This window comes from Malania oleifera, chromosome 2, assembly GCF_029873635.1.
Source record: "Malania oleifera isolate guangnan ecotype guangnan chromosome 2, ASM2987363v1, whole genome shotgun sequence".
In the NCBI taxonomy this organism is placed as follows: domain Eukaryota; kingdom Viridiplantae; phylum Streptophyta; class Magnoliopsida; order Santalales; family Ximeniaceae; genus Malania; species Malania oleifera.
In genome coordinates, this window is record NC_080418.1 from 91,966,890 (window position 1) to 91,993,940 (window position 27,051).

General features: G+C 34.9%; 1 protein-coding gene across 1 annotated transcript; it reads left to right on the forward strand.

The window, feature by feature from the left end:
• LOC131148837 (probable pectinesterase 8) lies at positions 1-27,051 on the forward strand. Its single transcript, XM_058098772.1, has 5 exons — positions 1-452; positions 611-782; positions 3,287-3,493; positions 26,279-26,538; positions 26,750-27,051. The coding sequence occupies exons 1-5, from the start codon at positions 43-45 to the stop codon at positions 26,904-26,906; spliced, it is 1,206 nt and encodes a 401-aa protein (XP_057954755.1). The 5' UTR covers positions 1-42; the 3' UTR covers positions 26,907-27,051.

Here is a 27,051-nt window from a genome sequence, read left to right on the forward strand (position 1 = left end):
CATATACCTCCATCCCATACAAGTAAAATTTATAAAAAGAAAATGAGTCATTCAAAAGGCAAATGGGTCACTCTCGTAATTGCCATTTTCGGTGCATTGGCAGCATCCACGCACCTCTCATTTCCAAACCCACCATTAACAGCCCCTACATGCCTCCTCCAACTTGCTCTCACCACCTTCTCATCAGCCATTTTCTCAGTATTAATCATCAAAGATGGTCCTGATCTTCGCCATAATGATCACCTGCAGTACTATGAAAAGAGTACAAAAGACTCCATCATCTGTGAAGATTTTCCGCCAGACTTCCCCCCTCCAGACACCGACACAACCTCAATTCTTTGCGTCGATGGAAACGGCTGCTGCAACTTCACCACAGTGCAGTCGGCGGTGGATGCAGCTAGTGTCGACCCCCAAAAAAGAACCATAATATGGATCAACTCTGGCATTTACTAGTAAGCACTATATATCCCCTACAGCCTATATATATAATTACGTATGCACGTATATGTAGGTCATATTTCTAAAAGCTCCTTGTTGCTTTATAAAATATTTTATACATAATATTCTTGCATGACGCGCTGGGGCTTTCAATACGGACGCCAAACTTTAGCGAGAAAGTGATTATTGCGAGAACCAAAACAAATATTACGTTTCAAGGACAAGGGTATGCCTCAACTGCAATTGTTTGGAATGACACTGCTACTTCTTCCCGTGGCACGTTCAATAGCGGCTCCGTTCAAGTTTTCGCCGCCAATTTCATTGCTAAGAACATAAGCTTCATGGTGAGTTAAGCTATAAAATCTTATTTAACTAATATTATCTGTGTGTCTGTGTGTGTGTGTGTATTCGAGGAAGGATTGATTGATAGTTCGATACCCATGTAAAAATTTGAAATTTTTATACGTGTTTTAATTTTGTCCAACTGTAGTTATCTTTCCACAACACTAGCTATAAATTTTACAAACTATTCATGCATATCATGCTCATCAATTTTTAGGCCATGTATTTTATTGGCCAATCAACACAAAACTAGCTATAAATTTTACAAACTATTCTTGCATATCATGCTCATCAATTTTTAGGCCATGTATTTTATTGGCCAATCAACCAACTATTATTTTAAAATATATATATATATATATATTTTTTTTAAACAGGTAATATCATTATAAAGTGTAGAATTCAAGCAAGATGCTCGCATTCTTTAAACAAGACAATAGATGAAGGCGAGGTTAAAATCACTCTCCCAAAACAGTGAAAATACAAGAAAACTCTTTCCATTCTAAGGATGACAAAAGGGTATTGGACCAAGACTAATGAAACAGATTTGATGAACAACGGTCAAATGCAATTGAAACTGTAGAGAATTCTCCTTGAAGATTCTTCCATTTCTCTCTTCCAAGATTTCCCAACATATAACTATCAGAATTGTTACTTTCAATCTTCTAAGAAATCCTTTAAACTTTGAGAAGTTCCATACTAAAAACATAGTTGTCAAGGTATTTGGCGTGATTATATGATTAAGCATCCTCTCACAAACCATAGCCCAAATTTGTTTGCTGAAATGACAATGTAGAAAGAGATGATTGACTCCTCACATTCCTTTATGTATAAGACACACATAGATGCTAATGTATGTCCAACCTCTTCTTTGAAGATTATTAGTAGTGAGAATCTTATTATTAGTTTCAAGCCAACAAAATACACTCACTTTTGAGGGGATGATTGAATTCCACAGGTGATTATAGGGAAGGCTTGCATTAATCTGAGCATCCTTGTGAGCAAGATAATTGTAAATACTTTTTACCATGAAAGTTTGGGTTATAGAAAGCTTCCACAAGCATGAATCAGTCTTCCCTCTAATGATCATGACATTGTAAACCAGATTGAATAACTCAATAACTTTGTTGGCCTCCTTACCTCTAACATATTTGTTAAATAAGATATCTCAGAACGGCCTGTTGTTGTGGAACCTAAGCAAGTCGGCCACTGCAACATTCTTCTGTCTGACCGCCACGAAGAGATTCGGGTGTAGCTCCTGACAGGTGGATTTTGCTGCCCTTTTGTCCAACCAAAATATTGTTTCTTGTTTTTCCATCTCCTTCATTGATTCTCATATTATCCCAAACAATTGACATGAGATTGATGATACTTTTCCATGGGCTCCACCTAGGTCCTCCCGAACTTAACGGTGGGTACCAGTTGGACACATTGCACTTGTACTCCAGAGTTTTGTTTATCGTCTCTAAATTTTTAATACCCAATCCACCACACGATTTGGAGTGAGTGACTGAATTCCATTTCGCCAATGGATATTTAATTTCTTTTTTTCGTTTGTTCCTCTCCAAAGCAAATTTATTTGCATCCTCTCTATCTAATGCCTGCGCCACCTTCATAGGTATGGAAAACATTGATATGAAAAAAATGGGTTGATTAGAAAGGACTGCATTGATAAGGGTCAATCTACCTCCCATAGAAAGAAATTTAGACTTCCAAGTAGCCGGCTACCTCTCCATTTTTTCCACCATTGGGTCCCAAATGTGCCAAGAGTTTGATTTAACTCCCAAAGGAAGACCCAAATAAAAAATAGTTTAAAAAATTGATGTTATCGAGAAAAAACATTAGTACTCATATTAAACAAACTAAAAGCTTTTCTTGCATTATCCACATGATCAATTACCAAAAAATCATACACTAGTATCAACGAGTCCCTATTCATGAATATTTGTATGTTTGTTCACATTTGCCTTGTGTTAGTACTGAACCAACTTACCTAAAAATTAAGCTCATTAGATGAAGCATTAGGAATGATTTTGAACTCTCTCTAACCTATCCTCGAGGCAAAAACTTATTACACTTGAAAAGTGAATAAAACAAATTCCCATCATGCTGTATTGAAAATTTATTATTTAACGTAGAAGAATTAGGGTAGTCATGAGACTTCTATATACTCTGCAATTTTTTGGTGTAAGAAAATCTGATATCATGTCATGCATGGAGCCAACCACAAACGTATAGCTTGCTTGGTGGAGTTTCTAGAATCTATTTATAATATCTCTTTAAGATGTTCTATTATGTAGGTATGATTGTGATTATATTTATATTTCAATAGTATACTAATACCATCCACTGTGATCACGTTGTTTTAAATTCTAATATATAACTCAGTTAGTATATATTTTTTTTAAAAATAAAACATATGTCAAGATTTTGAACAATTTTATTCATATTAATATATGGTACATACTCATCTAACTTCATTTCCATATAAAATTTCATGTTTTAGAATGTAGCACCAATTCCAAATCCTGGTGATGTTGGAGCCCAAGCAGTAGCGATTAGGGTATCAGGAGACCAATCAGCCTTTTGGGGTTGTGGGTTCTTTGGTGCACAAGACACACTTCATGATGACAAGGGTCGTCATTACTTCAAGGATTGCTACATTCAAGGTTCCATCGACTTCATTTTCGGTGATGCCAGGTCATTTTATGAGGTAAATATCAAACAATCGATCTTTGTACATTTTGGAATAAAATAAGAGAGTAGCTAGAAAAGAGGATGGAAAATGTGAATATAATTAAATACAATATAAAAATATTTTATTTTTATTTGGTAGAATAGAACTTTATGACAATGAAAACAATAGGAGAATCATTTTCTTCTAAAACAAGTCATTTCAATGGTTAATAAAAACATCCATAGAAATGCAGTCATCAAAATGAGAGAAGACTATTTTCTCTATTCAAAGTCAGAGGAAAATAAACATGTACAAACTATCTTTTTACCTCTCCTTTTAATTTTTTTCCTTTCAACTAATTATCCATTATGACATCGCTAGCAATATATGTAGTTAATAATAATATAATGTTGACATGCATGTAGCTAGACAATATTTTTTTTTAAAGGTAATTGGTTTTAATAGAGTGAAGAAGAATATTCAATATAATCAGTAAAAGAGGAAGATCATACAATACATGAATCAACAAGCTAGTAAAGTGAACTTGAATTTAAACTAGCTTGTCGTTTAAGCTTCCTAAAGCAAATGACTTCTATTAGATAACTTAGTTAAAAAAACTAAGTAGATCATATTTTTCAATTATTTTCAAGATGGCTTTATGGTTCCTTTTTTTCCAAAGTTCCCATATGATTGATGCTAGGATTGCATATCATGCTATTTTTAAATGCCTCATAAACTTTTGAGCTCCTCTAACATAGGAGGAGATATTTCAAATATTCTATCATGACCCAAGGAAGTTCCATTTTGCAAATAGTAGACCTCTCAAGTGAAATGTTGATTAGAAAAGATGATTCACTATTTCCTTATTTCATTTTTACATGTAGAAACAATTCGGTAGCACTAAACATCTTTGTTTTAGATTATTATCTTTTAGGACCTTTGATTATGTACCTAAACAAGTATACCTAGTCATTATATGTAACGATCTTCTTAACAAACTAGGTTTTTTTTTATAACATTTAATAATAATCTACATGCTCTGATACCATACTGGGGGTAAACCCAATCATTAACCTAAGCAGCAAGAAGCAGGAATCACATAACATTCATAACCATAGGTAAATATCTACAATACCATACAATACCAGAGTACTAACAAGTTTCCCAAAATACACACACACACACACACACACACACACACATATATATATATATATATATATATATATATTCCCCAAAATACCCTCAACTATGCTGGGATATACAAAAATCCTCCAAAATACTCACTTCACTGATAGGGCACTACTGAAGCCCCTCTATCTGCGAGCTTGGTCTGCTCGCTTACTTGAATCACTTGAAAAATGATTCAACGCTAGGATGAGCCAACGTCCAGTAAGAAGAAATATGTTATTACTAGTGTGTGACAAATGAGTTACAATATTATGAAAATCTATTTCTATATAATCATGTATAACTGGATACGTAAGTACAATACAAGTAATGAAATACACAACCCTTTCCATGTTGTTTAACATAATAGTATTATAGGTTACTATTCAAAATAATTCTATTATACATAAGTATGTTCACTGTTTCTGTAAGTTTGTACATACGTAATTGTAACTGAAAATTTTCCCTGTGGATAACTGTGTGTCATGATTTAACCCCTCATGACAGGGTTGTGCGGCCCGTAGGCGGGATTTACCCTAACTAGCCAATTAGGAATAAATCATTATACTCCATCAGTCTGATCTGCTTACCTCAACCCATATCTGATGGGGAGTCTGTTCACGTCAAGGGCCTAGGTGATCGACCTACTACCACGTGTTTTCTAAATAGGTGGTTGCACTCATAAAGTAAATATCTGTAGCAACGGTACCGTACTCTGTTGTATGGTCCAACAGGGTCTGATACTATATAATATATCTCTATATACAACTATTTGATTTATTATGATTTTGAAATAACCGTAATAACCATGATACCGCATAAACTGTACTGTAATTCATATGTCGTAATACTGAAAACTGTATAATCATAACACTAAAACTGAATAATCATAATACTAAAATTCGTATAAACATGGTACTGAGAATTGTATAATCATGGTACTGAAACCTATAAAATCATGATACTGAAATTTATAAAATATATCTCCGTAATATATATTCATATTCACAAGCCACAGCATAATCTAATACATAATTTTCATTATTTAATAAACTGTATAACATTTCAAAATTTCCTAACATAGCATATTTCCCTTACCTGACTACTGGAAAGCCCCTATGGTATACTGGCCTAACACCCGCAAGGCCTCCTACATAACACCCTGAAAACAACGCTTGCCAGAACAGAATATTAGTATTTTTTCGCCTACATCATTTTCTATAACTGTCAGAAGGCAAAAAATGGGCTAAAAAGTCTTACCCTGAATTTAGGATGAATTCCAACTCGATCCTACCGATAATCCGTCCTAGCAAACTTGAAGAGAACTCTGGCAGGAACGTCGTGGTGGCTTCAGATCTTCGATCCGGCGAGGAATAGGCCCGGAAACGAAGAGAGAAGTGAGAGAGGGACGTAAAGAGAGAGAGAGAGAGAGAGGAGAGAGAGAGCGGCGTTGAAAGTGGATAAAAATCTAGTTTTTAGCTATTCATAGGGTCAGATTCGTCGATGAATCCTTCAGTAAATTCGTCGACGAATCCTTTAGTAAATTTGTCGACGAATCCCTATATTCGTCGACGAAATTCAGAGTAGCCCAAATCCATCTCTCGGTATTTTCTCATCGACGAACCCCCCTTGTATTCGTTGATGAATTTCCTTATGCACTCATCGACGAATCACTATATTCGTCGACGAATTCCCTTATGCACTTTTCGAGGAACCCCTGTATTCGTCAATGAATTATGGCCATTTCTTAAAATTATTATATTCTCCAAAATCCAATGTCGTCGACGAACGTGAAGCGTTCATTGACGAAGTCTACTGTCTCCTTCTATTCCTATTTCCATTTTCCTCCCTCTTTATTATTAAAATAATATTATTCTTCGTGTCACTACATTATATCTTAATAGCACAATATCATACCACACTTCTTTGTAAGGGAAGTTATCTTATAGTAAAGGTTGTAGATATTGAGGCAATAGTTGAGTTTAAAAAGAATTAATAGGGATCAATGATCATGAGGATCCATTGTATAGTGTCTTTTCTTCTTTCTTCTAATTGGATTAATTGCATAAAATTTTTCTACCAAATGTTTATGGCTATTCATTCCTAGCTTACAAGTTTCTCACCAATACTTCTTTTCTTCAAAGGAGAGCATTTCAAGCCTAAACATCATCCTAAAAAGAGATTAAAGCTCCTATTCCAAAGCTAATGTCGATAATGCTCCCATCACTATTTTTCATGCTTAAGATCCCTCTCCAAAGTCTTCTACCATGAGAGAGTCTAGTGTCTTTGTGAATACGATAGTCTAACTAATTTGCATCCTTCTTTGAAACTTATGAGAGTCCTTCATAGTCTATCTTTTGGTGTTAAACTAGAAATTCATTATCAATCATTTTACCTATTAGATTTTCTTAGTTAACGGTAAGGATTTGATGCCCAACCCCTCCTTTATGTCTGGAAATATGATTAAAGTCCCATTGCAACATAAAGGATTACAAGATAATTTTCAAAGAATTGTCATTAAAGCTTTTTTTTTTTTTTTTTTTTTTTTTGTGGCCCTGATTATGAAGAGGCTTGAAAGGAATAAAGAGATAATGTGGAAAAATTGTCCATAGTAATCTTGATCATGGTTAGCCTTCCACCCACCCATATTTTATGTATTTAATGTTTTCATTTTTTTTTCTCAAAGTTCTTTATGAACGGTGTTCAAATAGATGAGGCATTGTGTTTTGCTCCTAGTGGTAAATCTATGTATGTTGTTGGAAGGCATTCTCATTTATAGTTGACAATTTTCGTCAATGCATCTATTTGTTGACTAAGTGAATTGGGAATAACTTTTCTTTAGGCTAAATTAATTCTTTGGCTAAATGTCATCTTGAAGCATAGTAATGTGACTCTTAGCCAGCTAAACTCATGACTAGAATTGTTGCATTATGTTGACGTGATCTATAAAGAACAAGTAAGTTATAATAATGGAAGTTTTAACTTTGGCATCCAAGAAACTAGATGAAAGATTAAGATACATGTACTACCTAGCTTCTACCATTTTAATCATTTGACTTGGTGCCTTCATAACTATTGTAAATAGCAAGGAGATAAAGTATTGCCTTCGTATAACTATCTGAAGCTTGTGAGTTGTGTCATATTAGTTCCTCAAAATTAAGTTGTTGCAATGCAATATTAAATTATTGCCTACATTGAAAGTTGAACCCTAGCCTATATTTTCCATTATGTTTAAGGGTAAGTCCTAGTTGAATGCTTTCTTTATGTTGAGCTTGTGCACTACTTGATCCTCCTTTGCATAGCCATCAATGAGTTCATTAGCCATAAAAGAAAAATCTTTCCCCCTAGGGTAGCTCAAGTGGACATGGATAGGTTAAAAAATTTCTAGCTAGTAATAGGAGGTCTTGGATTTGATTTCACACAAATGTTGATTCTTGATTTATTAGGAGGGAACTATGGGTTGGTCATGTCCTCTCGCCGGATTTGTGGCCTAGAGGGGTTTAAAAGGCTCGTTTAGGTTGAAATTTTGGGTGGTATCTCCATTAACAAAGGAACTTTGGCATTCTAAAATTACAATTCTCATTGCCTTTTTTTAGTTTGTTAACCAATACTTTTGGCTAACAAGTATTCCAAGTTGCATCTTAGATATTTATTTTCAGCGACATATCTCTCTTCTCTGGCCAGAATCTCATATCAAGCATTATATATGCTTAGGGAGCTTCTTAGAGAAATACTTTCAGTTGGAAGATCCACTTGCTAATCAAAGAAAATTTGGTGGGCATTACTTCAACCATTAGAGTCTTAGTAATTAAGGAGATATTTTATTTTTGCTTCTTCAGATAGAACCAAAACCCCATCAAAGAGTAGTAAGGATAACTCTAGATTACTTCCTCCAACATCACCTTAAAATGTGGAATTTATAGTGACGGGCTTAGGTTTTTAGTGACAAAATGAAATTATCACTAATACTCATTATTAGTGACGGTTTTCAAATTTCGTCACCAAAAAGTATTAGTCACCGCAGATTTAGCGACTAATTTAGAATTGTCACTAATACTCATAAAACCAACACTAATAACCTTGTTTTTTTGTAGTGATCCAATGGCGAACAAACTACTCTTCCCCTTGGTGGAGGGAAGCAAAGAATGCTTCCACACATTTCATTGCATGCATATTGTCAATCATGAATGAAAGAAGAATGGATAAGGAGATTTAAATAAAGTAAGGTGAAATGAAATATACTAGAAAATTAACCTTCGTACTGCATAGAATTCGTTATGTGATTAGATAAAATTGCAGGCAGTTAGAGAAGGTCGCTTAACCATTTTGGAAACTAAGTGATTGTGGTCAAGTAAGTGATCATTTGACAAAGATCCCCTCGAGAAAATTGCCTAGCTATTATAGTAACTAAGCAGAAGGTTGCTAATGTGAGTCACAAATATCACATTTTTAGGCTATTGACATGATTTATGTACCCCTCAAATGTGTGATTTGTTGCCTCGCAATAGACAACATGGGAAAAGACCAAGAATATTCTTAGTATGGGTTGCCCAAGAAAGGAAGGGTATATAATTTTGTGACCAACCAAAACTAAGGTCGTGATTTATGATTGTTTATTTGTAAGTGTTATAAGTAATTTAAATGAAGCAAATGCGAGACGGGGAGGGGGGGGGGTAGTCATCCTTGTGCACATCCTCGGAATGTGATGGTGATCATTCAAACTAGATAGTCACCTTAAAAAGATATTACCTAGGTAAGGTGAATCACATGTGACCTTTTTTACTAAGTAGAGAATCTCATTTATAAAAGAGCATAAGTCAAACACTACAACTATGGTGCAAATCGCCTAAAGAATGGAATACTCACATATCATGCACCCAGGCAACATAGAAGTCATAAGTAGTCTCTTAAGCACTAGAGACAGTACAATCATCAGGCGATGATGGTCACCTAAGTTATCAAATGAAGTTCACCTACTATTAGGCGACAAGGTGGATTAGCATTGGCAAGCATGTCAAATATAGTAAATTGGACCATTCGATATTATAAAATAGTCTCAATTTATGATTAAATTTTAAATGTTTTATAAACGTGTTCTAATATTAGAATCATTTTTTTAAAATTAATGTTGGTTTGGACGAAGAAGGATTAAATAAATTTTTATTATTTAATTAGATGATAAATTATTTAAATAAACAATGGTGTAATCATCTAATTAATCAAATAAATTATTTACTTTATTATATATAAACTATAGTAGAATTGATGTACATATATTTGCATAATTTGTTAAAAGTGTAGTTAACTGATTTAATTAAAAAATTAATCCATCATATGCAAGCAAGCAAACAACTAATCAGGAAAAAAAAAAAATTTGACATACATAAAATTTCATTAAAGTTGTCATAAATTTTTGTCTTCATGTTTTCCTTTGAAATGATGTTTTTTCTATAATCAATCTCGAGTTAAGATGGAATAGGTTAATAATGACAGGATATTAAAAAATTACTTGTGTCACAGTCGTGGAGTTTTCAATGGTGAAAAAAAAAAAAAAATCACTCTTGTCAATATCCTCCTAAAGGGAGTTAAGGAATCACACCTATGTGACAACAAGATTACACTAAGTCCAACCCAGTCATACACATATCCTTATCATAGGAAGCACTCAAGTGTCTAATCCGAAGATCAAGTCTCACTACCCAACAGCCCTTAATCCAACTAATGTTATCACTGATGAACCCAAACTCAAACAATAAGGGAAATAACTTACCTTCCACCAACATTGAGGATGCTTTTCATCTCCATGGCACAATTGGGTCTTAGATGATTCCACCGAACTGTATAACTAATACCTAAGAAGGACATGCATTCAAACCTCCAAGGCGAAAGAACCACGCAGTCTCATTCCTAAATGGATCATCCATGGGGCTCCCAATGCCACACGAAAGCCCACGACATCCCTCAAGGATGTCAAGAGCTTGCCCCTGAGCACTCCTTAGGGTTGCTCACTTGGTATCCATCAAGATACTACGGGAAGGTAGGATGCTCACCTAGTATTGTTCCCCTAAAAGTTAGTCTCTGAAGTACTCTTACTCACATGCAAGTAACCACCAAGGATCTAATGATCACACATCTTAGATTTGAGAGAACCATTATTAGAACTATCCAGATGAACCACAATGTCATAGAGATATACCGAAACCATCCCCTAACAACTGCATAGTCACATCCAGGTTACCCAACCATACCTTGAAGTCTATAATCATATACCAAAATCATGCATTAAGGTTGCAAGACTGTAAGACCCTGATATTTTCCACAACTCAATCAGTTTATTTGTTAATGAATACACACGAACCAAGTTTTAGAAATATTGGTTGAACCCCAACACAAGAGGCCTCATCCAACCATAAACTGAAACTATTCACAGTAGCCCATCTTGTCTTTGATCCCAAAGTAGATTTGATCCCAATATAATCCAAAGTGGCTCATGGCACATGTCTTTGAACACAAATTCTTCATCCAAAACTTTGACTTGAAACTAACTATAGCTTCCTCTGAACCACACTCAAATCTCTTAACCAACACCAGAATTCTCAAATCCAAGGTCACAACTCAACTACAAGCTGATGGCCCAGAGCACAAGCTTTCAATCCTTGATATGGATTTGTATTTACAACCTTTTCTCTCTCAAGACCAAACTTTTACCAAAGTTCCAAACAACATTCACCAACTGATCCAAGGAGGCAAATGACTTTCCAAAAGCCAAACTTGATTTGAAACTAGTTGAGACTCATCACAGTTCAACCCATGAAACAACCAAAGCCAAAATCACATTGGGGTTCTCATTAAAGAATAATCAAAACAAAGGAATCGATTACCATCCAAGAATAGATCCCACCTTAGAGGTTACTGAAGTCTAGCCGACAACCTATTATTGGTAGTTAACCAACCAAGTAAACATCAAAGCTCAAACCCAAAAAAATGATGCCAAAGTGAGTCTCTACCCAAAATTTTCACAAGACACAACTTTAATGGTGGATCCCCACCCTAGGATCTCTTCGCAAACAACTGATCTCAAAACCATGGAGTTACTACCTCTAGTAATTAGCTAACCACACTCAATCCAATAAACTAATCCAAAGGTGATTCTTCACTAAAGGAGTCTCATGAACACAACTCTAAGGATGAGTCCACCCCAAGGAAACACCATAAAACATAATCAATCTTAACATCCAACATACACAACTCAATTGCTCATTAGATAACCAACACAATTCAAAATACCACAATTCTAAAGTTAACCAGCCAGCACAAATTGTACCACAAGATCGATACAAGAATTTTAAGTCCTCATCATTTAGGATCAAGTAACAACCGAAGTGACAATCTTCAATATCAAAACAAGTTTTCCATGTCCTTTAACATCCAAAATCTCAAGACCAAATCAAAGCTCAAGGATTCATAATCTCTCGTCCTTTGACAAAACCAACCATTGTCTATCATGGTTACCATTCTAATATCACTACCCTATAGCTCAAACTCATGCTTTCCTCTAAAGGAAGCCCTCTGGTTTGAACTCAAACATTCATCTGAAAGGCAGACTCATTCTTCCCTATAGATCTAAGAATGTCACCTCTCTCTATGGGTATGAACTCCTTAATTTCCATAAAAACACTTTTGAATAAACTCCTTCAACCATTATTTCCACTAGAACTAAGAGTATCACCTCTGCTTGTGGAACAAAGGCACTATAGAGTCTTAATGGATGACTCTATTCAAGCTCCAACACCAACCTTAGTACAACGATTACCAAAGTGTCAAAACAATACCTACCTCAAACACACAAGGTATTCTCATCTTAGTTCCCATCCATCAATCCCCATCCCTTCTTAAGGGTACAAGGCACCATCAAATAATTTAACATTCATAAGATATTCACTAAAGTTCAACTTTATTCCATTTACCCACAATGGGTTACATAGCAAGAGAGGAAAGAGAGAGAGAGAGAGAGAGAGAGAGAGGAGAGAGAGAGAGAGAGAGAGAGAGAGAGAGAGAGAGAGAGAGAGAGAGAGAGAGAATAACCCACTCAAAGATAACTTGCTCCTTCCCCCACTCAACAATACAAACTAAATACCCATAATCGATTTTATGTGAACTGTTTCAATCTTATTATTATTTAAGATTAAGAGATCTGCTCTAATATCTACTTCATAGATAAGAAGTTCTAAGTGGCCAAAAGAAATCACCCTTAAAAATATCCTTCTAAAACTTAAGGATTCATGTATGTGTGCTGGCAAGACTACACCAAGTCCACCCAACCTTGCTTATCCTTATCTAACAAAACACTCAAACCCAGTGGTCCAGTCTCACAGATCAACAACCCTTGATCCAACTAAGATCATATATCATTAACAAACCTAGATTTAGCATTAAGGGAAATTACACACATTTCTCCAGTACTGAGGGTAACTCCTCATCCCCACAACACAACTGAGGTCTTAAATGATATCACCCAACTATATAACCGACTCTTAAGAATGATGTACACCTAAAGCTCTAAGGTGAGAGACTCATGTAATCTCATTCCCAAATGGATTTTCCGTGGGGCTCCCAATCCCACATAGAAGCTCAAACACCCATCAAGAATATCAAGAGACTGCCCCTAAGTGGTCCTCAAGGTTGCTCACTTAGTGCCCATTAGGATACTAGGAGATCAAATAGGATGCTCACATTGTGTTCGCCTAAAAGTAAGTCTTTGAAGTATTCTCGGTCACATATGAGTAAGCATCACGCCTCTTAGATTCAAGAAGACCATCATCATAACTATCTTAACCAACCACAACGTCATAGAGACATATTGAAACCATCCCCGTGTCAATCAAATAGTCACGTCCAAATTACTCGATCGTCCCTCTAAGTCAATAATCACACCTCAAAACCATGTGTCAAGGTTGCAAAACTTGAAGATGCTAACAACTAGCCTTTAATTTGGAAACTGAAAGAAAATACTTTTAAAGATGTACTAGTTTTCTTTATTGTGTAATATATATATATAGTATGCCTTTATGACTAAAACATAAGCTTTAAAAAGTTAATATTTTAATCCAATTATTTAAATATTCTCATTTTGTTTAAAAATTTAAATGCCCAATTGAGTTAAAAGTTTCTTTAGAAGTTTATATAGCTTAAGCATGCCAAAATTTTGCAACACCTCACTTTGTTTTTGGCATTCTAAAATTCATTGAATATGTAAATTTCAAATTTGAATTTTGAATAATTCTACATAAATTTCCATCATAAGATTGAATAGATTAATAATGACAAGATATCAAAAAATTACTTGTGTCACAGTCGTGGAGTTTTCAATGGTAAATAAAAAAAAAAAATCACTCTTGTCAATATCCTCCAAAAAGGAGTTAAGGAGTCACACCTATGTGACAACAAGATTACACTAAGTCCAACCCAGTCATACACATATCCTTATCATAGGTAGCACTCAAGTGTCTAATCCAATGGCCAAGTCTCACTACACAAGAGCCCTTAATCCAACTAACGTTATCATTGATGAACCCAAACTCAAACAATAAGGGAAATAACTTACATTCCACCAACATTGAGGATACTTTTCATCTCCACGACACAATTGGATCTTAGATGATACCGCCGAACTATATAACTGATACCTAAGAAGGACATGCATTCAAACCTCCAAGCCGAAAGAACCACACAATCTCATTCCTAAATAGATCATCCATGGGGCTTTGACTGCGACATGAAAGCCCACGACATCCCTCAAGGATGTCAAGAGCTTGCCCCTGAGCACTCCTTAGGGTTGCTCACTTGGTATCCATTAAGATACTAGGGGAAGGTAGGATGCTCACCTAGTATTATTCCCCTAAAAGTCAGTCTCCAAAGTACTCTTACTCGCATACAAGTAACCACCAAGGATCTAATGATCACACATCTTAGATTTGAGAAAACCATTATTAGAACTATCCAAATGAACCACAATGTCATAGAGATATACCGAAACCATCCCCTGACAACTGCACAGTCACATCCAGGTTACCTGACCATACCTCAAAGTCAATAATCATATACCAAAATCATGCATTAAGGTTGCAGGACTGTAAGACCCTAATATTTTCCACTACTCAATCAGTTTATTTATTGATGAACATACAGGAACCAAGTTTTAGCAATACTGGTTGAACCCCAACACAAAGGGCCTCATCCAACCATAAACCGAAACTCTTCACAGTAGCCCATCTTTTCTTTGATCCCAAAGTAGATTTGATCCCAATCTGATCCAAAATGGCTTATAGCACATGTCTTTGAACACAAATTCTTCATCCAAAACTTAGACTTGAAACTAACTATAGCTTCCTCTGAACCACACTCAAATCTCTTAACCAACACCAGACTTCTCAAATCCAAGGTCACAACTCAACTGCAGGTTGATGGCCAACTAGAAAACTTGACAATTCTAAAGATAGCACAAATCCCAGAACACAAGCTTTCAATACTTGATATTGATTTTTATTTACAACCTTTTCTCTCTCAAGACCAAACTTTTACCAAAGTTCAAAACAACATTCACCAACTGATTCAAGGAGGCAAATGACTTTCCAAAAGCCAAACTCGATTTGAAACTAGTTGAGACTCATCACAATTCAACCCATGAAACAACCAAAGCCAAAATCACATTGGGGTTCTCTCTAAAGAATAATCAACACAAAGGAATCGATTTGACTCCATACCAACCATACCATCCAATAATAGATCCCATCTTAGAGGTTAACGAAGTCTAACCGACAACCTATTATTTGTAGTTAACCAACCAAGTAAACGTCAAAGCTCGAACCCAACAAAATGATGCCAAAGTGAGTCTCTACCCAAAATTTTCACAAGACACAACTTTAAAGGTGGATCCACACCCTGGGATCTCTTTGCAAACCATTGATCTCAAAACCATGGAGTTACTACCTCTAGTAATTAGCTAACCACACTCAATCCAATAAACTAATCCAAAGGTGATTCTTCACTGAAGGAGTCTCACGAACACAACTCCAAGGATGAGCCCACCCCAAGGATACACCATAAAACATAATCAATCTTAATAACCAACGTACACAACTCAATTGCTCATTAGATAACATACTCAATTCAAAATACCACAATTCTAAAGTTAATCAGCTGGCACAAATTGTACCACGAGATCAATATGATAATTTCCTTAAATCCTCATCATTTAAGATCAAGTAACAACCCAAATGACAATCTTCAATATCAAAACAAGTTTTCCATGTCCTCAAACATCCAAAATCTCAAGACCAAATCAAAGCTCAAGGATTCATAATCTCTGGTCCTTTGACAAAACCAATCTCAACCATTGTCTATCGTGGTTACCATTCCAATATCACTACCCTATAGCTCAATCTTATGCTTTCCTCTAAAAGGAAGCCCTCTGGTTTGAATCATCTAAAAGGCAGCCCTCTCAATTAGTCATGTTACATGAACTTGCACAACAACAACAAACAAGAAAAACCCTTTTGCCATAACAACTCATATGCTCATTTGCATCATGGCTTAAATTCCCTTTACCAAAACCCAACCCAATGCCCTTTAGCATTGATCATCCCAATGCCCTCTAGCATGGGTCCATGATAAGGCGACAATGTAAACCACACAAATGTGCTTTCGTTAATTCCATAATAGAAATCTCCAATTGCATTTGTTCCCTCGAAAACATATCATATGAGCTACTAGGTTCCAACAAAGTCCAATGATCAACATTCATATATAGTTCTCTTCAATTACAAAACCCACTAGGTAAACGTCACCGTTGTGACCAATATAGAGTCGCACTGGTGGCATAAGGATATCTGTCCAAGGTACTTGCCATTCATTCTTCCTTATAGATCTAAGAATGTCACCTCTCTCTATAGGTATAAACTCCTTAATTTCCATAAAAAAACACTTTTGAATAAACTCCTTCAACCATTATTTCCACTAGAACTAAGAGTATCACCTTTGCTTGTGGAGCAAAGGCACTATAGAGTCGTAATGATGACTCTATTCAAGCTCCAACACCAACCTTAGTACGACGACTACCAAAATGTCAAAAACATTACCTACCTCAAAAGCACAAGGTATTCTCATCTTAGTTCCCATCCATCAATCCCCATCCCTTCTAAAGAGTACAAGGCGCCATCAAATAATCTAACATTCGTAAGATATTCACTAAAGTTCAACTTTATTCCATTTACCCACAATGGGTTACATAACAAGAGAGGAGAGAGAGAGAGAGAGAGAGAGAGAGAGAGAGAGAGAGAGAGAGAGAGAGAGAGAGAGAGAGAGAGAGAGAACAACCCACTCAAAGATAACTTGCTCCTTCCCCTACTTAACAATACAATTTAAATACCCATAATCGATTTTATGTGAATTGTTTCAATCTTATTATTATTTAAGATTAAGAGATCCGCTCTATTACGTACTTCACAGATAGGAAGTTCTAAGTGGCCAAAAGAAATCACCCTTAAAAATATCCTTCTAAAACTTAAGAATTCATGTATGTGCGGTGGCAAGACTACACCAAGTCCAACCCAACCTTGCTCATCCTTATCTAACGAAACACTCAAATGTCTAACCCAATGGTCCAGTCTCACGGATCAACAACCCTTGATCCAACTAAGATCATATATCATTAACAAACCTGGACTTAGCAATAAGGAAAATTACTCACATTCCTCCAGTACTGAGGGTAACTCCTCATCTCGACAACACAACTGAGGTCTTAAATGATATCACCCAATTGTAAAGTTGAATCTTAAGAATGATGTGCACCTAAAGCTCTAAGGTGAGAGACTCATGTGATCTCATTCCCAAATGGATTGTCCGTGGGGCTCCCAATCCCATATAGAAGCCCAGCCACCCATCAAGAATGTCAAGAGACTGCCCTTAAGTGCTCCTCAAGGTTGCTTACTTAGTGCCCATCAGGATACTAGGAGATTAGATAGGATGCTCACATAGTGTTTGCCTAAAAGTTGAGTAGGCATCACACCTCTTAGATTCAAGAACACCATCATCATAACTATCTTGACCAACCACAACATCATAGAGACATATTGAAACCATCCCCATGACAATCACACAGTCACGTCTAGGTTACTCGACCGTCCCTCTAAGTCAATAATCATACATCAAAACCATGTGTCAAGGTTGCAAAACTTGAAGATGCTAACAACTAGCCTTTAATTTGGAAACTGAAAGAAAATACTTTTAAAGAGGCACTATTTTTCTTTATTGTATAATATATATTACGCCTTTATGACTAAAACATAAGCTTTAAAAAGTTAAAATTTTAATCCAATAATTTAAACATTCTCATTTTGTTTTAAAATTTAAATGCCCAATTGAGTTAAAAGTTTCTTTAGAAGTTTATATAGCTTAAGCATGCCAAAATTTTGCAACACCTCCCTTTGTTTTAGGCATTCTAAATTTCATTGAATATGTAAATTTCAAATTTGGATTTTGAATAATTCTACATAAATTTCCATCATAAAATCTCAGTATCACTACAAGAAAAGTGTTCTTCTAGGGTCAAATCAATTTGTCCATAATTTTTTTTTTTTTTTAATCATTGCCAAAGACTATTGGGGATGAAAAAATTTAGTCACAATTTCATTCCTAAAAATATGATAATAAATATTTTTAGGAACGAATATCCAATTTCATTACCAAAAGATTATTTTAGGAAAAGAATTTAATTACTAGAGAATTTGATGAGTAGAATTTTCTAGTTTGCTTTGACAAAAAGAATTTGTCCCTCACGACCTAGTTATTTTGTTCGTTTTATTTTTTTTGACAAAATAAATTCATCCCTAAAAGTCATAAAGGAAGAAAGATTCATTGCCAATTGACATTAAGGATAAAAAATTAAAAAATAATAATAATCCCAAAATCATTTAATAACAAAATGTTTTTTCATCTAGAAAAGTCTTAGGGACAAAAAAAAACTTGTTAACACATGGTTTTAGTGAAACATAAAATTTGCCACTAAATGTTACTCAAAAAGTTGATGTCAACTTTAGTGACAACATTTTCTCATCAATAAAACTAGTCTTTTTTTAAATTTTTGACTCAAATGTAGTTCTGCACAATCTCAACCTATCAATACTACAATTTGCTAAGTCTAACTTAATATTAAGTGAAAAATCAAAGAGTTAGCACCTCAAATTAGAACCTCAATAAAAACGTTGTCAACCAAGTATGCTAGGCAAAACAAAATTAACCAAATTAAATCCAATCTTTGAAGAAGCCACATCCAACCTTTATTAACTTTTCTAGTCAAATTACAATTTAGGAAACTCATTACTAATGAATTGTATTTAGCTTATAAAATATTTTTTGTAAGAAGAACAATTAAAGATGAAAAGGAAACATGACTATTACCAGAAAACAACAATAAAATGATTTTTGGAAAACAACATGTAATCATATGCTAACTATTATACTGATCAAGTCATAAAACTGAATACGTAATTAAATGACGTAAAATACACGTGCATGAGTACATGTACATTTGTGAAAATTAAGAAAATAACAGCAAGTTACTTTAACTATTGCCAAGTAAATTTAATTAGAAAATAATAATTAAAATAATTTAATAAATGTAAATGATATAAATTTAGGTGAAGGTAGACGTGTGTGCAGCTATTTTTGAAATACTATTTTATTAATAATTTTAATAAATAAATAGCAAAAGTCTCATAAGCCAACACTCCATACAACTCACAATGAACTTTATATTTTAAAAATCTCCAAAATTAACCTCAAAGTAAAAGCAATATAACAACAACAACCTTGAGCCTTACCTCCTAGGTGAGATTGGCTATGTTCATTCATTTTCGTCAATTCACCCGATTGAGAACATAGTCATTTGCTAACTTAGAGCAATTGAATTCTTTGTAACTATCTCATTGCAAGTTATTTTAAATCTAATTCTACTTATTTTAATACTAGAAGCATTAACTAACTCACTCCTCTTCACAAGTGCATTAATTGGCCCATGCTTCAAATGTTCAAACTATCTATATTAACCCTTTTTGTATATATCTTGTTTCTGATAAGTGTTATACCTATTTTATTGGGTAATATGTTCGTTTCTCAATTCATCTTTTAATGTTATACCATTCATCCACCTTAACATTCGCATTTTGGAAACTTTTACTTTTTGCATATGTTTCTTAATTGTCCAACATTCTCATTTATAAAGCATGGTTGGTCTTATAGTCATCTTATCGAACTTTCTTTTTAATTTTAAAGGCATTCTACTATCACACAACATGTTAGAGGCACACCATTTTTACCCACCCTGATTTAAGTTTTTGCATTAGATCCTCTTCCATTTCTCCTTATCCTTGCATAATAGAACCAACATACTAAATGTCACGCCCCAGACCTACAAGGTGGGGCCTGAGGTGTGATGAGACCAATCACCATCTCTGATACCATTCACGCAGCAGAAAAATAATGAACAATCTCAAATAAAATACCAGAGTACTATATACAACCCAAAAAGGAGTATCCATCCACATATATTATATAACCAAAAATTCTAAAACATAATTATATATATATTTCAATTCTTACTACCACTCACAAGTCACCAAAATTCTAAACCCGACCCCAAAACTTTCTAAGCTCGATCACTTGAAGGACCTGAAAAGATAATAATTTGTTGAAGTAAGACACCTCTTAGTAAGGAAGAAATAAACTATAGCAGTGTGTGGCAGAAGTGTTTAATATATATATATATATAAACTCATCTTTTACAGTAAGCCCTCGAGCAGAGAGATTTACTTTGTCATAAATATTTGTACAATTAAGTTCACATACTAGTATACACACACTTTCACATCAATCATTCCACATAGTTTATAAACATATAAACCACAGTTCATTCACACATGATACAATACAATCTATTGAACTCAGTACGTGGCCCACATAGGACAGCTACGTACTACACTATACATGGCCCACATAAGGCATCTACGTATTTTACTGTACATTTATGTACTGGCCCACGTAGGACTACTGCAATTCATCTTAGGACGTGGCCCATATAGGACTATTACGTACTACCCAATACGTGGCTCACGTAGGACAGTTGCGTACTTCACTATACGTGGCCCACATAGGGAAGCTACGTATCTTACTGCACGTTTATGTTCACAATAGACAATATTCACAATCAACCCATATTCACCATCAAACAATGTTCACAACCAAGCAGTATTCACAACTAGACAGTATCCACAACCAATCATCTTTCAAAACTAGGCAGTACTCACATCCATACAGCACTAACAAGCAGACGGTATTCACAACCGTACAGTATTAACAATCAATTAATTAAAAAGGATTATTTTTATACCACACGGTTTTTTCCAATTATGATTTATAATCAAAATCATTATTTTCAATTGCCTAAACTATTCAAAAAATCATACTATAATTATATGGTTCCTATACTCGAAAATAACCTATTCAAATTTAATAAAAAGTCTAGTATATTTTATTTCCCCTTATCTGTTCCTCGAAACTCTGCCTAAAACAAACGGAGAATGGAACCCTGTATTCCAAAAATCGTTACTGAATTAGTTCAACCCCAAAATATTTGTCATTTAACATCTCATAGGCTCACACACTCCCAATAATTAATTTAATATTAAAAAATCATACATACCCTAATTTTGGCATGATGCCCAAGAACTTCAAATCCAGTTTCTCCTCCGGCTAACTTGGAGAGAAACACCCTAGGAACCTCATGGTGGTTTCTGATCATCGAATCGAGCTAAATTTGAGCCAGAATCAAAGAAAGAAGGTAGGAGAACCGAAACCCTAGACAGAGAGTGTGAGAGGAGAGAGAATTCGAGGAAGAAAATGATTTGGGGTCTCTTTATAATCTGGTGTTCATCGACGAGTCTAAAAGGTTCGTCAACGAACTAAAGAAAAACATTCGTCGATGAGAACATCAAGTTTGTCGACAAATCATTTAAAAACTTAAATTTTCTCTACTCTCAGTAATTACTCATCAATGAGACACGTGTACTCATCGACCGTCAATGAAGAAAACGAGTTCGTTGACGAGTCCCAACTTATAATACCCCTTTTTAAATTTCTTTTCTCTTTATTTATTTCCCCTTTTCCTTTTATTTATTTTTATTTTATTTCATGAGTTCAGGTTATTACATTAAAATTTTACTAATGCCATTAATTTCTTAATTATCAAGTTTTATCTTATCTCCAATGCTCCTCCTTGTGTTATTAAAATTACTATATCTATTATTTCTACTTGTCCTAAAACCTTTAGACTCTAAAGTGATCCTCATAGTTGTAACTTAAATTCCACTCCACTCATACTTTTCTCAATCAAAACAATATCATCTCCAAATGATATACAATAAAGATCTTGTTTTAGCTATTTCTATTAAGTTCACCAATCAACATCTCAAAATATAATATAGCTAATATTTTTTTTGTCAATTTTATTATTTAGAAAAATTTCAATGTACTTAGATGTTGTATTTTTGGCAATGAATAGCTTTAAATTTATTTCAAAATGCCAAATAAACGTGTCATATATTATTCCTGAGATTTAGGCATTTAAAAATACAATATCATTTTTTTTAAAGATAATGCTAAGGAAATTCATTAATGAGCAAAGAAACAATACAACAGGAAAATGAATAGGACAATTACATCCCAATGCAACAAAAAGCAATAAAATAAGCTAGAAAAATTAAAGAAAAAGCAGCTGTAAAAAACAACCTACTTCAAACACTTAAAAAAGTGAACCACAACATATCTCCCAAATAATGAGCAGTAGCCCAAAAATAGAATTTGAAATGTGACCATGGCAGCAGCAGCACAAATCACGGGCTTTCCACCAATAAGCCAAGATCGTCCCCAATCTGTAGGAGGAAAAATATATAGGCCTGCAGTAAATCATACAAAGTTGCAGAGAGGCTTACACTCACTCCAAAGAAGCCCCCTATTAACCTCCTAAATCGGACAAAATGCATTGGAATTCTTCCCTATCCAAGTTCGTGAGAAAAGAGTAGGATCTAGACCATAGAAATAGATTATCAAGGCATCTAGAAAGGACCTCTGTAGATGAAGAGAAGTCCCTAAAAATCCTTTTATTTCTTTCTTTCCATATTTCCCAACAATCCACACCCATGATGGCTGCTCTAAGGCTCTTTACAAAGCTTTTGAGTCTTGTGGAATTCCAAAGGTCGTAAAACGAACTTAATTTGAAGGGGAAGACCAAGTATAAATTTGTGCTAAATTGACAATGAAGGAGCATATGGTTGACCTCCTCACCCTCCTCTTTGCAAAGAATACACATCGTGGCCAATTTCCAACCTCTCCTTTGTAAATTATCAATTGTCAAAATTCTATTATTTTGTCAACCAGCAAAAGATGCTGATCTTTGAATGGATAAAAATGTTCCAAAGTTTAACAGTTGGTTTAAGACCCTTGGGATGAATTTTCTGAGAAAGGGCTTTGTAAAAACTAGCCACTGAAAAAAAAAAAAGAATTGTTAAGGTCTCAATAGCAACAATCAGGTGAACTTCTTTGTACTACGACTTTATAGATTAGTTTCAAAAGCCCAATAGACAGATTTGCCTCCTTTCCTCTGATTTGCCAATTAAGACTTAGGTCCCAAAAAGGTCTATCATTAGAGAAGTGTAAGACCTCATCAATTTTAGCCTTTTGATGAGTTGCCAAAATGAAAATATTAGGATAAATATTTTTGATTGTATCCCCATTGGCCTATTTATCTATCCAAAAACTTTTTATGCTCCCGTTGCCAACCTGAATTTTCACATGCTCCCAAATTTCTACGTTAAGTTTGAGCATATTCATCCAAAGACTCCCCCTTGAAGTCTCTTGGATGCTTGGGATAAAGCCAAATAGAAGAACCAACTCCGTATTTAGAACAAATCACCTTTTTTCATAGGCTATTGTCTTCTTTAGCAAATCTCCATATCCATTTTCCAAGTAGAGCTTTGTTCATGGTCTTCAATTTTTTTGTTCCAAGCCCACCCTTATTTTTGGGCTGAGTCACCAACCTCCATCTGACGAGGGGATATTTAAAGCTCTCACTTGTTCCCTTCCACAAAAAATTTCTTTGCAAATTTTTTATGCTAGTGATTATCCTCTTTTGTAGCGGGAAAATTGACATATAGTAACTTGGAAGATTGGAAAGATCTTAATTAATCAAATTCAATCTACCACCCATGGATAGGAGATTAGACTTCCAAGAAGCGATCTTTCTTTCCATTATTTCCCGTTCAGGTCCCATATGTGCGTGCTGAAGATATTTGAACCCAACGAAATGCCAAGATAAAGAGATGGAACAGAGCCCATTGTACAACTCAAGATATCTACCATGGAGTTCGCATCCCCCGATATTACCAATCGGAAACATACTGCTCTTGGACAAGTTAACTTTAAGCCCCGTAGTTTCCTCAAAGCAAAGCAAGATTGCCCTCAAATTTTTGAATTGCGATGAGCAATAACTGCAGAAAATTAATGCGTCATCAGCAAATAAGAGGTGTGATAGACTAGTGTGCAGTGAGAGGTGACCGATTTTGATTCACTCAACTAGCTTCTTCTCCACTCCTTGAGACAATATATAAGAGAGTGCCTCCATGATAACAAAAAAGAGGAAAGGAGATAAAGGGTCTCCTTGTCTAAGACCCCTTGAACTCCTAAAGAAATCGGAAGCCTCACCATTAATCAAGATAGAAAAGGATGTCGTAGAAAATTCATTTTAATTTATCCATCTTCTCCATTTTGCCCTGAACCCCATGATGCCCAACAAATTGTTAAGACAATTCCAAATAACATCGTCAAAAGCCTTTTCCAGGTCAAGTTTGCACACAACGCTTTCCACTTTTTTTATTCCTTAAGAAATCAATGCTTTCGTTTGCAATAAGGGCTGCATCGAGGATGTGCCTACTTGATATGAAAGTCATCTGGTTTTTTGATATTATTGATGGAAGAATAGTCCTCAATCTATTGGCGAGAACTTTGGCTAGAATTTTGTAGAAAATGCCAATAAGACTTATAGGTATGAAGTCTTTAATGTTTTCGGCCCTACCTTTTTTTGGGATGATGACAATAAATGTGGCATTTAGGATTCTTTCAAATTTTTCTTTAGAATAAATAAAATTCTTGGAAGGCTGAGACGAAGTCTTTCTTCATGAATTTCCAACACTTTTGAACCAAATAGGCTATGAAACCGTCGGGTCCTGGAGCTTTATCTCCGTTCATCGAGGAGCTTTATCTCCATTTAAAAATAAACATAAGTCAACATTCAACAATACAACTCAATTGATTTTATATTCAAAATCCCCAAATTAGATAGTTGTAAATTATCCTAAATCAAGGAATCTCAAAATACATAAATGGGGCAGCTCGGTGCACAAAACTCCCACGTATGTGAGGTCCAGAGTAGGGGTGGACCACAATGGATCTATAGTACGCAACCTTACCTTATATTTTTGCACGAGGCTATTTCCACGCCTCAAAATACACCATCACTAAAAAAATTATGGTATTTTTCATTATTTAGGCAAAGTAACATGCTATATACTATCCCCAAATCTTGACATCAATCTAAAAATATATTGACATTAATACTTTTTGTAATTGCTTTTAAATTTAGGTGAATGTCAATGTGCAGCTAATGAAGGTAGTGACATCCCTAAGTCAGTCTTTCAATATAAACAAAAAATAATATAATATTCAGAATCCATAGATTAATGTGGAATAACTATCCCTAAATTAAGGCATAAATTAATGATGATAGATCATATATATTTAGGCTATTAAGTGTCAAATTGCGGGTATGCGTGGGAATGATAATTTAGTCATGTATATAAAATGGTAAAAATAAATTTTTAAAAATTCATTTAGACTTTAATTATTTTTTAGAAGTGCTTTGATTTGAAAAATCCTTTTTTATAATAAATAATATCCCACTTCTAAGAATCATAAAAATTCACATCCCGTGAAAATTAAGTATGTCAAAAGTAAAAATAAAAAATAAAAAGTTTTGAGAAGTGATTTTCCTGGGTTAAGTTTTAACTCATATTTGTAAAATATTGAAGAGAAAAATAAAAATAATTTTCTTACAAAAATTAAACTTGATCAAATATTAAAGAAAAATTCTAAAAAAAATATTATATATTTATTAAAGGATACATACTGATAGCTTGATAATTAATTAGGTCGGCTCAAATTTATGTTTTATTCTACCCAAACTCAACTTATTTAAACTCTACTTATATATGCGTATGCAAGTGTGTACGCGCACCTGCTCCTCCCCTACTCAATAGAAGAATGCCACAACATTTTTTTTTTTTTTTTCGTATCTTGTGCAGCCAGACCAACCGCACGAATTCCATATATCTTCACCAAAACCAAAAATTTCTTTACCATGTGAAGTTTAAGCCTTTACCCCGCAGAGGCTCGCTTCTCTCTCTCATCCTCCCTTCACGCATAGACACTTTTTATATTGCATATTCTGATAAGCATGCATGCACGTGTATATACTTGGGGGTACAGAACTGCCAACTGGTGTCCATAGCCAACCCAGTGGCAATAGGAGCAAAGATCATAAATGGAGCAGTGACGGCGCATGGCAGAACATCCAAGGAGGAGAACACAGGCTTCGCATTCCTCAACTGCACGGTGGGAGGCAGCGGCAGGATATGGCTTGGTCGAGCTTGGAGGCCTTTCTCCCGTGTGGTTTTCACTTACACCCTATTGTCAGAGATCATTGCCCCCGAGGGCTGGAATGACTTCAATGACCCTACCAGAGACAAGTATGCAACTGTATATATGCATTGCATGGCATGCATGTATCTTCATCTCAAGATTATTCTCAACATGCATTCCCATTGCCATATACCCTAGCTTGCTTAATTGCTCTTTTCAAGTATTGCTATTTTGATGGAAAAATTAATCTTGCTCTCTCTCTCTCTCTCTCTCTCTCTCTCTCTCTCTCTGTATATATATATATATATATATATGCAGGACTATTTTCTATGGAGAGTACATGTGCCGGGGTCCTGGAGCCAACGTGACTCTGAGAGTTCCTTATGCACAGCAGCTCAACGACACACAAGCTTCTCCTTTCCTTAATTTATCATTCATTGATGCTGATCAGTGGTTGCAACCATATTATACTTAGGCCCTCTCTCACTCCCTCTACATGCAACTGGAAAAAATTAAATAAACTTAACTATTCATTTATGTTCACATCCATCAATCTAAAACTATGATTGTAATAAATGTTTGACGCAATTTAATACAGGAACTAATTAACCTTCCGGCCA

Coding starts and splice junctions, on each gene's coding strand:
- LOC131148837 (XM_058098772.1), top strand. CDS start 43: ATGAGTCATTCAAAAGGCAAATGGGTCACTCTCGTAATTGCCATTTTC. Junction 453..610: donor ATCAACTCTGGCATTTACTA/GTAAGCACTATA, acceptor GCCAAACTTTAG/CGAGAAAGTGATTATTGCGA. Junction 26,539..26,749: donor AATGACCCTACCAGAGACAA/GTATGCAACTGT, acceptor ATATATATGCAG/GACTATTTTCTATGGAGAGT.